The following is a 12562-nucleotide window of genomic DNA, read 5'->3' on the forward strand; positions in this document are numbered from 1 at the left end:
TAAAAAGCTTTTAAATGAAATTTGATTTCGCTCTTGCGAAACAAATCTGGGCAGTAACTAAAGCACAGAAAAATGCTCGTCTATACAAAACGCATCGTAACTTCGGCATTCCCAGCTGAAAACATTATTTATTTCTGCGTTACCTTTATTATTGTTCGATTTCAATGTGCGATGACAATATATGTCTTGGGTTTTAATTTTTCGTACATAATAAGGGAAAAAAATGTAACCAAATGTACGGGAAATTGAATAAGTTAATGTAGATTGAAAGAAGTGAAGTGCATTTGCCGCTTAGTAGCGTCACTTGCTTTTCGTGATCCTCTCTGTCGCGTCTCTGCCACCTTTCAGCGCATCCCCATATACACATATTCGTTTGTGCAACTGATATTTGTAGGCTGGCAAGGAGTAGGGAGTGAGGAGGAGAAGAAAGAGGGGAGGGCGAAGGAGGATTTTTACTGAAACCTGCCAGTGGGGCGGTTTAATGAAGGGCGGCGAGCGGCGAAGTGCTCATTTCAGGTGACTAACTCGCATCATCTATGGCACGGTGCTCGATCTCCACGGCTTCAGATTTAGCTCCCTGAACAGGATTAAAAGTACGAGGACGCGACTGTTTCAGCACCCAGCTGCCCGAGTGCGGATTGTGCTTCTCCGGGATTTAAAAAGCATGAAGATGTCGCCCCCGGATCGCAGGAAAAACATGCGAGACTTCGCAATAGAAATAGGCATTCGGGTACTGCTCTTCGGAGTTTTCGTGTGAGTACAAATTTAAATATGCAGAAAACACTTTCCGTTTGAATCAATATTACATACATATACTTTTGTGTTAGTTATTAATTAGTATGGTATGCATCACTGTCATTTTCAGGTACAGGGGTATTTCGGCTGGTTTGTGTCCCTAGAATCAGATTAAATCATGAGGCATTGTCGATCTGCCCTTTCTTTTGCGGTCTTTGCATTCTTTCATTGAGCAGGACTCTTTTCTTCATTAGCAGTCTATCACTATTAGTATATCTACACATTTTGTGGTGTCAAGCAGCACAATGGATTTTTTGGATGTGTGTAGAAATTATATCATCTGTAAGATAACTCATAGTTAGTTGCCTGGTAATTGAATGCTCAGACTGAGGATACGGAGAAAAAGCTTTCCTCTTGCATTTGCGTGTGTGTCAGCAATGCAGAGATTTGCGAAAAGCAACCCGTTTAATGAAAAGAAGTCCCTTTTGGCGTGACCACGCAGAGCTTCACTGAAGCTGGTTGTTTGCCTTGTTATTCCCTTTAAGAGGCACGTTAAACGACACCGCTCCCAGTGAGCGCAGCTGAATGGACTGGGCACGCCTGTGTCAGGCTGTCATCTCTATAAGCCACAACCAGCAGAAAACATTCAACAGCTGACAAGGCTGCCCCGTCTGTTGCAAAGTGAAGACATCCTTCCGGCATATTTATCTGCAAGTTTTAGCGCGTCTGTAATGTCTTTAACCGTTCATCTGTACGGAACATTGAATGCAACTCAGAAACTGACTATATATTTACTATATGTGGATATAACGTCAGGCTTAAGCTGTCCAGAAAAATTCTATTTATGTTTCATATATAATGTACAAACAAAATAATCTTCAAGACGCAGTGAAGATAAAATAGCGATCTACGAGACATTGTTCTAAAGAGAATCACTTTTTCCAAAAGCGTGGGGCTGTTGCGAAGGTTTGTGTCCGCAGGGGATAGAGGTACGCTTTTTATTTCTGGCAACTTCTTGCGGAGGCTGTTTTTTTTCCCTTCTCAACCAGCAGACAGATGGAGAACCACTTGTAGCCTGCAGGCAAACGCCAGAGGTGATTTCACTGGGATTTTGATACATAATGATGAGAACATGATTTCTAACACACGTAGCCACAATCATATCCACAGATAAGGAACTGCAGTGTAATTCAACAAACGTCAGGTCCAGGAAAATGTATACGCATATATATGAAACCCTCTACCCTGTTTTTGCAACATATGGATTCATTTAAAAAATGATACAGGCACACAAACCCTCAGAACATCAAGGCATATTGGTATCGATTTAAAAAAAAAAAATTGGGGTAAGTAAATTCATATATTAATATGAATTGTATAGGATTGTCTGCACCACCACCAAAAACCTACCTTTATATAAAGTTCATGTTATTGACAGGACACTCTCCCCACGGGGCTGTTTTTTAACACCTCCCTGTGCTTTTTAATTAAAGTAATTTGTGTTAGGTGTTTTGCTGAACGGGGCCAGTGTTGAACCCCTAACATCTTGGTCATCAGCCTAATTCCATCCGCAGGATTACTGTCTGTCTGATGTCACACTTCACTTTCGTGGTGGTTCCCTACATTCCTGTGTCACACAGATGCTGTGTTAATACCCAACTGTACTCATTGTGAGTCATCATTTCCATTACATAGTTGCAAAGTGTGTATTATAACAACACACAGTATAAATGCACAAACTAAGTCCACCATTTAAAGTACTAATCAAGGCGATATATCAGGTTTCGGTCCTGGAGGGTTGCAATCCAACTCTAATCATTAGGCAACTATCCAGTCATTCACTTGAAGAATCGATTGAAATTCCAAAACGGGAATCTGTTTCTATATAATCATATATTAAAACATGCAATTGTAATCCAAAATGATTATCCGAATAATGACAAAATATATAATATATATTTAAATTGACTCCATCCATCCATCCATCCATCTATCCATCCATCTATCCATCCATCCATCCATCCATCAATTTTCTTCAACCGCTTGTCCTATTCAGGGTTGCAGTGCGTCCAGAGCCTATCCTGGAGGCTATGGGAACAAGGCAGGGAACAACCAAGGATGGGGCGCCAGCCCATCTCAGGGCACACTCACACACCATCCACACCTTCGGGCAATTTGGTAACTCCAATTAACCTCAGCATGTTTCCTGTGGGGGGGAAGCCGGAGCACCCGGAGGAAACCCCACGGTGACACGGGGAGAACATGCAAACTCCTTAACTCACTATTAACACAGTACATCCGGAAAAAAACCACTCTATGAAAATGCATAACGGGGCAGCCTGCCTTCTGTAAGGTGTAAAAGATTCATTTGTGTATATGGAGCAGTAAAATACCAACAGTGTCAGAAGTGCCCCAGAAGGAATCTACCCCAGGCCCATTGATTCCAGAGAGCAGTGATTCTGGGCTGTACATGCGGATCTAAAGGTCCTCCGCCCAGACGGCTGTACATTGGCTTTGGGGTAATATACCCTCTTAGAATGCTGATCTGCGGATGGGGACAGCAACACGGCAGAGCTGTGAACAGAGTGTAATTCCAACGTAAAGTCTAGGCAGAGGCAGTGGATGAATCCCCACGGCTCAGAGAGCAAGAAAACCCCAGTCCTTTGATTTATATTTCATCCAGACCCCACTTCGGAGCGATAAAGAGCGCCTGCGGAGGAGCTGCGGCTATGCGTGGCACGAACGCCTAGAATCATGGACAGCCCCCTCCTCCTCATATTGGGATTAATTGAGATTTTCACATGTGATCACTGTTTCATCGATACGCTCTCAGTCTTAACGTCTCCCCCGATATATCTCTAGCTGCCCGTCGTCTTGATACTCTGTTTATTTGCGCATTTGTCATGCGACAGCGAGCGCGCAGGCTTCTTCGAGAGCACAGGAACGTGTGATTGATTGACCCATATATCTAATGCCACAGACACTTCTGCCCGCCGGTTTCCCTGCTGTCATTCATCATCGGCATTTGGACTCATATTTGTTTATTCGAGCCTGGTGTGCCGCTCCTGAACCTCGTTATTTTATCTTTAATACTCTGACATGAACCCAGGCGCATATGTAAAACGCACTAATAAAAATGGATGACGGTGCATTAGATGTGCTCATAGGCTTTCTCGGATTGATGGTGAGGCTGAATGTTACGACGCTGGGAACTTAAATCAAGGAGGGAAGGGGAATGTGTAAAGTACTATTTTCCAATCCGGTCCTCGGTGACCCAAAGTTTTTGCTCCCTCCGAACTCCAAGCCAGACAGTCCACATTTTTGCTCCCTCCCAGGTATGTGGGTTCCCAAGGACTAGATTGGGAAGCAGTGGTGTAAATAGTGCAGTGAGAAGAAAAGGTTCTAGGCAGCTATCTTAGAGGTAGTGGACGTGGTACCTTTTCTGTTTTTGTGATTAAATTATATAAATTAACAAATTTTCTCGCTTCTGAAAAATTCAGTATTACTATATTGTAAAATGTATTATCTTCTTACCTTTTCAATGTTTTAGCCATTTTTTGAATGCATCTGTCCACAAATACAGGCTGCAAATGTTTTCTGTCATGCCAGGCACTCTTGTATATAAATCTTTAGTGCTCATATTCGTGTTGTCTAGCCTAATTTAAATATGCCAGAGGCCTGTGCCTCATTTTTATGACTTATGCTTGTACAGTAGGAAGCCAGTAAAAGTAGATCAGTGAAAGGCACACATGAGTGTATTTAATTATTTTAGCTCTGTTCACAGATTGCCAGCCATCGCTTATGCAGAGTGTTGTGGTTTTTTTGAGTGTAGAATGTAGTGAAATGGGAAAAGAAAATATTTTTGTATTTTCTAGGACATCAATACACATTCAATAGAAACAAACATTTAAGAATGGGGTATGTTCTAGAATGTTCCAGGAGCTCCAAAGATTGGCTTTCAGTGATGGTGTTGTTTGCTAAATTCACAGACCTCTTCTAGAAGCCAGTTTTTTTTTTTTTTTTTTTACTGGTGGCAAAAATCATGTGTTAAAACATTTCGGATTCAGTGTGATGCTTTGACTTAATTAAAACGCAGTGCTAATGTATCCGGCAGAGTGCAAAATCAACAGTGTGTCTTCTGCAGAAAAAAAAAAAACTCATGCAGAAAGTTGTAGAAATAACAGTGTTGTCTTTGAGTGCTAAAGACTGATGGTTCAGTGTATTAAGGATATGGGCCAAAACAACGACGTAAATCATAGTCTGTTTTCTTGGGACATTGTGCCGGGGGCTGAAAACTATGCACATAGCTTTCAGATTCTCGTCGCATTCGATAATGGAGAAATATGGAAGAGAGCGTGATGCAATTAAAGGTAACCGATGTCATGGAAAAATAATATATTTAGTACAGATGAATAATCGGCCTATTTGTATAAAGAATTTTTTGCAGAACAAAGTTTCCTCACTGTTTTTTGTTTTAATATCAGACTGAACTGGGATTTCTATTGCTCATGTGATTATGTTTGAACAATTACTAGTCAAATTTTTATTATAAAATGAGAAAAACTGTTAGCTAGATTGAATATTGTGCGATTAAAAAGGAAATTCAATACTTATAAACAAGACCATAGCTACATATTCTGGTAGTTCTCAGCTAATTTTCTCAAGTAAGCAGGGGGGCAAGGGGTGGGGGGGGGGGAGAATGGTAGACTGTGGGGTCTCTATATAGTGCTGGGCCCCCATGAATCTGTCAGGGTGTCCATGCTCCTATAACACACCAGTGTATTAGTGAGATGCAAACAAACTGAAAAGAGGAATATTTTTGACTGTAGGTGCATAGCTGCTTATTCAGTCAAATGTAGCCTTTTTTGTCAAATAACTATTATTTCATTACATTTGCTAATTCAACTGCAATCACGGGGAAAACAGGTAACAATGCCGGTACCTGCGTGAGCCTGATTAAAGAGGAATCATCTTTCTTCACATTGCGCTTTAGCTAGCTAATTCTCCTAGCTAATTAGCTGTAATGCACTGGAAGGGAAATTAATGCATGTATATGTAGTATAATGATGTACCCTCTGAAGGGTTCTACTTCAATGAGTGTGAAAATTATGCAAAACAGTATTACTGATTTACTAGGGACTTTTGTCAGGACTTTTGAAGGAAGACCTCGTTCAGATTTTGTGAATTGAGGCTCCATCCTTATTTAAGTTTGGATTGTCACCCAGTTGATGGGAGCCTTCTGTGACTCTCCAGACAAGCCTCCAAAAGAAGGTCTTGGGTCGAAGTGTCAAGCATTGCCTGTGGTCGCAGGCATGGGGGGGGGAAGGGGGTGTTCCGGAGACTGAGTCGCATGTCTGATTAAAAAGAGGGCTGCTGAACATCGCCACCGCACTTCGATTAAAATGGAAATGTCGACCGCTGTTTCAAGGAGAAAAAGCCAGAAAAAAACAGAGTTATAACAGTCACCGGTTACTTTCGGTGCCCGGGAACAAATGGGGGGCCGTGACTTTCATTTTGGTTTTCGGATGCCATCAAGTCTCTGATGAGATCGGAGTGTCCCTGAAACGAATGGGGAAACATCTGAGAAGTGTATGCTGTTCTGTGACAGCAGAGGCACAGATGCTCGAGGATGAGGGGTGACGAAGGATGCTTGTGTCTGCAAAGGAAAGTGGAGGGGTACCCAACAATCAAATGCTTAACGATGAGCTGCCCAATCCTTTTGCTACAAAGTGCAATACAATGATTATTTAGCAGTCACTTTTATACAAAGTCACATACATATTTGAGGAGTCAAGGGCCTTGCTCAGGGTTCCTATTTTGAAATCACTCAGCAGACCATGGGATTTGAACCAATAACCTTCCGATCACAGACATATTGTCTAAAGCTGCTGAGCCGTAAAACAGCATTTGGTGACAAAGAAACACCTCAACAGCTTCCGTGTTCCATGGCTGAGACTCTCTGTGACTCTTTCCCTGAATACGTGACCCTAAGCATCATGGGATTAGTTAATTAACTTGGAAATCACACCTCTGTGAACAAACTTGGTTCTCAACGTAATTTGTATTCAGCATTTAGTCAAGTGCACATATAATTATTATCGATTATGATTTGTACAGCCCACATAAAGTAGAATAAAAATTAACTAATTTATACTGCCTAAAATAATTAGTCATGTTACATTATTATTCGCTCTGAATAATAATACAGTTGAATTAGAGGTAGAGTGGACTCGTCAAGCTGAGATTTAAAGTTTTACATGCTTTTCATATTAGATAAGCATAACATTACAACCACTGGCAGGTGAAGTGAATAACATTGATTATCTCATTACAATGGCACCTGTCAAGGGTGCCATTATATAATAGTCATGTGAACAGTAAGTTCTTAAAGTTGATGAGTTTGAAGCAGGAAAAATAGGCAGGCAAGTGTAAGGATCAGAGTGAGTTTGACTAGGGCCAAATTCTTATGGCTAGATGACTGGGTCAGAGCGTTTCCAAGACGGCAGGTCTTGTGGGGTGTTCCCAGTGCGCAGTGGTCAGTATCTACCAAAAGTGGCCCAAGGAAGTTCAACCGGTGAACTGGCGATGAGGTCATGGGTGCCAGAGGCTCACTGACAACACAGGAGAGCTACTGTAACACAAACTGCCAAAAAGGTTATGAGAGAACATGGATGCTGGCTATGATAGGAAGGTATCAGAACACACAGGGTATCGCAGCTTGCTGCATATGGGGCTGGGCAGCCGCAGACAGGTCGGAGGGTCCAAGCCTGATCTATGGAGGCCTCACCTTACAACTCAGAGGGCTTGAACATCAACCTTCAGCCCATGCCTTGATGGGTCAGAGCTGTTTTGGTGGCATGAGGGGGACCTACACAATGTGGCTGATCAGTGGATCAGTGAATACACACAAAATTGGAAAAATGGAAAATAATTTCTTAAGGATAAAAATCAATTTCTTTTTTCAGTCTAGCTAGCGTCTTGAATTTTAACATATTTTGGTTGAAAATACATTTTCAAAGCGTAAAGGCAGTGGGACCCTGAAAAGGAATTATTAGAGGAAATTCTGGCAGGATGTCAAAGAGCGTCAGACGTTTTCTGGGCTGGTCAATCAGAAAAGAGCCCTTGACTTATTATTATGATAGTCATGTAGTGTCATAGGCAATGATGTCATAGATGCATGCTAATGAAATGTAAACATCACACAATGAATTACTAACAGTTGCCTCGTCACAGTCACCCTGAGCTAATGAGTGACATCTTACATCTATGTCACTTGAACTCTCATCAGTCAGAGGTCCGGTGGGCAGTGACCCTGGGATGACTGACATGGGCCAGATAATGAAAAGAATGTTAATTGATTTTGTAAATATCATCCAGTACTGTCTGCAGTTCCCTTGTCACTTTGGGCAATAATCACGCAGAATCATCTAACATCAGAATGTTCCCCTAATCTATGATCCCTTTAAATGACGAGGTCACTCACTTGGTTTAGGTTTGCACAGCAAAGCTTTCTACATCCTCTGTTTAATTTGGAAGTCAGTTGGCTGATGGATTAGCTGTACATACTAATTTGCTTACCTGTAAGAAGCAGCCAGTTATATTTACAGATATGTAAACAGATTTCCATTGTTTAAACACTGTTGCTGTTGATTTAGGTTTCACTAACAGGCTCATTGGGTTTCATGCCAGGCTGTTGTTTTAGATGGCTTGCAGGTTTCAGGCTGGTCCAAAGCTAATTTGTGACAACATGCTGTCCAGTGTGGTCTCTGTGGTGGAAGTTTAGCACCAGTGAGCAAGTACTGGTGGTCTGCGCAAGCATAAAATGCTAACGAAATGCTTCCTTTAGGAATGTCTTATCTTACTGTAGTATAGTGGGACAAACCCACCAGCAAGAACCAGGCAGGCCGCCGTCCAGGATTGTCATGGTTATTTGGGTCTTTTATGGCTTTGCCACAGAGAAAGGTGGCCCACAAGGCTGATAGCCCATCACCAAACCGTAATGGATATTGGACAAAACCAGAAGGCAGCTGAATTTGTGGATGAGGTGCTGGTTGCCCGTGCCGCACCCACACCAGGGTCACGGAGGAGCCAGAACGTTCTCATTTTGCTACATCCGTCTCCCATCCCGTTACTCGGGAAACGAGAGAGACAGCCTGTTTCGCCATCGGCAGGCCGGCTTCAGGGGTAGGGTGGGCCGGGGAGCTTAATAGATATTTTCCAGCAGAAAATGTGGAAAGCGTGAGTATTACACACACTGGTATTTATATTAATCAGCCATAGTTAATATAATCAACTGGCTCCGCCTTCTATCAGGAATGAGATTGGAAGAGAAATATAGACACTAAAAAATGAACAAAATATTATCAAGATGAGCTGAGACATGCTACAAATTGCAAAGTATTACTGTGAGAAAATAGAGTTGCTGAGGAAGACTGGACGTCATCCGGCGCAGTGACGGCCTCATCCCATATCTGGGAACCACGACAACGGAGGATGGGGGGGATAAATGCCAGTGAATGGATGGCATCAGATGATAAAACCACAGAATCAGATAAGAGAGGAAACTCTTGTGCTTTTCTCCTCATTTCCCCTTTGTCTTTCTGAACCGCAGAGTTTTCCGCCCAATGTGCTTCCTCCTTTTTCATGTGCCGTCTTTTATTTTAATGAACTGTTTAAATGAAATGTTTGCCTTATGCATTGTGGAGAACATGCAGACGAACCCTGCAGCTGTGTGTTAATGATGCGCTTGCATTCCCGGACAGTTAACTTTACACTCTCACCTCCTTCTTTCCGTGGGTTTAATTAAAAGGCAGTGGGGAGAGACTATTCTTTTAAACATCTTAAACTCCGCTGAATTTCATTATGGGGCAACGCTGGGAAAACTGATCAGATTCTGCTGCAAATGGGGACTGTTGATGTAGAAGGTGTCAAGTTAAAACTATCAGTTACACCACACAAACTCGTATAATTGCATATTCTGTTGCAAATGAATGATTCGGAATAATGAAGTAGTTGGTGAAAAAAGCACCAGTACAACAGTTTTGAGTAGAATTTTGATTCATTTAAAATGTTTTTAAATGAATCAAAAAAATTCCCTGTTGCTAAGGGGCTGTGCAACCCAAACATACAAGAAGTTATGAACCAAATTATTAATTCTACCTGGAGTGTTTTTTTTTATGGTTTCCAACTATATATTATCCAACATTACCCATGATTCCCAGATTCTTGCTGTCTATACTTCTGCCCAATAGCGGAAGTTCCCCAACCTCAGTGTCAAGAACTGCACCATGTAAGCCAGGTCCATAACAAAAGGGAAGACGGGGGGGCAGATGAAGGTCAGCTGAAGAGAGGAGCTGCTGATTCCTATGTAACTGACACCCTGGCAGCGCGTCGAACACCCTGGCTGTGTTGGAAGGACTGTATGTAAGACCAGGCTGTCCCCACATAAACGCCATCACTGAGCTGGCTGCCTTTGTTCCTGCCAGTTTTGTGGCCCTCGTATTTAATTAACTGTTGCATGCTTTTACCAATCATCCACGTCTCTCGGAGGAGCATAACACTATACTGAGGTCTATAATAATACGCAGAGAAAATGTGTGGCCATTGTGTTCAGAAAAGCAAGGTCACAGACCTTCTGGGGTAAAGTCTGTATACATCTTCCATTTATTTGTTTTAATAAGTCCGGAGGCTACAGAGCAACAAAATGATCAGAAATGTGAATGAAATTGTTCTGCTTTATGCACAGAAACCTCTTAGGAGCTTGTGATTTAATGTAGTCTCTACTGGGTTTATTCTGTATGTTTCCAAAGGGGGGCGCCATCTGAGAATTCTGTAGGTAATTCCCATTTCTTAACCTTGCTTAGAAACACACTTCCTAGCATGACTGGCCTGTTACTGACAGCCAGCCTGTTAACGGGGTGAAATGAGATGGGTGATTGGACGTCTCAGCTGGTCAATTAGGGTCCCTCAGGGCCGTAATTACAACAGGCAGTAAAGAGAAGCCAAGATCTCTCATCTTTAATGGCCAGGCAGCCTGGTGCTTACTCCCACTAAAGACATCATAGGTGAGCCTGTAGAGCCTCAGTGCAAAGACTTGATGACAGGAGAGTTCATCACGTGACACCGGGAGCACAGCAGCTGGGAGAGGAGAGAGATCTTACTGATCTGACGCTTGTTCCCTTACAGCGTCGCAGTTCTATCCATCTGTACGTCCGAATGGTGAAACAGAGGTTAATGTGCCCAGGAGTCTAACAACATTGAACCTTCTAGATATAAAACAAATAACCTTTGGGTCCATATCCATAAATGCTAAAAGATCTGCTTCCTGAGCTGTGATGCTGACAAACTGAGCAGGATTACTGCTGGCATGGGGAAGGCTGATGTCTGAAGACAACAGGGATCATGTAGAAGCGATGCCAGATTTCCGCTTGAACGCATTTCTGCTGGAAGATGCTACTGCGAAGAGAAGATGTCAACACATGAAGAGGAAACCTTTTTTCCCTCACAGCACAACAGCGAAATGTAACTAGAATTCTAAATCTTAAGGCTTCTCAGCCTGACAGTTCTTGCGCAAGCCCTGTCACGAAATAGCAACTGGGTAGAGAGAATATACAAATGGAACATAATTTTGTTTTTTTGATTTTTTTATGACTTGTGATTTTTTTTTTAACTCCGGCAGAATCCGTGGAGCAGAGGAAAGATGGTCTGGATGCTAAGTCTATTTGGTATAGATTTTTTTTTTGATTTTTCTATTTTATATCCATGCTTGTGAGATAGGATGTAGAGTTATTCTGGAATAGGCTCCAGACCCCGATAAGCCTGTATAGCACAAGTGGGTATAGAAAATGGATGGATGGGTGGAAGGGTGGATGGATAGGTGGATGGGTGGAAGGATGGACATCCATGCTGTCATTCTGGTGTATGTGTATCACTCTTGCCCTAGTATTTGTTGTTTTCCTGATCTATTATGTTGTTCAGTTCTGTTCCGTGTTCCTGCACTAGTGAGTGTATGTCGGATATCTATCCAACCCATTATTCCGCCATGCTGGAAGGCAAACCCAAAATATGCTTTGTCCAAAAAGGTCCTAGATATGGTGAAATAAATCCCAGCCAGTTCTGACATGCATATGTAATTCCCTGCCTCAATGGTGATGCGCCGATTTCCCCATCATTACATGTAACATAAACTGGAGCGCCTGCTTACGCTTTAAAGCCCTCCCGTCCCCTCATTCCGTGTGCTAGAACTACGCAGCACTGATGTCCCTGTGATTTTCTGGGCTACACCTGCAGCGTGATTCATCTACAGCAATGACACTGTGTGCTGTACTGCTAGCCTACAGATTTGGTTGTTTAGAGCCATCCAATGCTTGTTTTACTGGTGCTGTGTTCAAGGAGTATAGTTCTGTATTGCTGTTCTAGTAATTCAGTCTGATATTCATGTTCTAATCATTCTATGTTGTAGAGCTGTTCATTCTCACTATTCTGATGACCCTGTGTCCTCCACTGTATAGTATGTACTGGATTAACTGCAGTGAAGTTGCAAGGGATATATTGGCACAGTATTTCAGTGCAGTGCCACTGGTTTAGATACTATAGATCTATGGATTCAAGGCTGCTTACACTGCTTCTGTGTCTAACATACAGCTGTTGCCTTAGTGATTGTGTAGATTAACGTATTTCTGTTTGTGATGCGATGAACTGGCCTATCATTTTTATGCATACTCTGAGCCTCCGACACCCCTGTCAGCAACTACATTTTATACAGCGGGGGGGATTACACGTGATTGTATGCCGAATGTCAGAAAGCAGAACGTGTCCGTCATCCAGT

The 12562-nt window shown here is 42.4% G+C and overlaps 1 protein-coding gene across 2 annotated transcripts in view; it reads left to right on the forward strand.

Annotated features, from left to right (window-relative positions):
* Nucleotides 1-373: 373 nt before the first annotated feature.
* The window catches only part of plpp4 (phospholipid phosphatase 4), a 38856-nt gene continuing 26667 nt past the window's right edge, over nucleotides 374-12562 (forward strand). For both annotated transcript variants that reach the window (XM_049009743.1, XM_049009744.1), the window contains exon 1: nucleotides 374-753. In XM_049009743.1, the coding sequence (XP_048865700.1) occupies nucleotides 665-753 (89 nt within the window). In that variant the 5' untranslated portion in view covers nucleotides 374-664. The remainder of the gene's footprint in view (nucleotides 754-12562) is intronic.

Source organism: Brienomyrus brachyistius, chromosome 3 (genome assembly GCF_023856365.1).
Source record: "Brienomyrus brachyistius isolate T26 chromosome 3, BBRACH_0.4, whole genome shotgun sequence".
Taxonomy (NCBI): Eukaryota; Metazoa; Chordata; class Actinopteri; order Osteoglossiformes; family Mormyridae; genus Brienomyrus; species Brienomyrus brachyistius.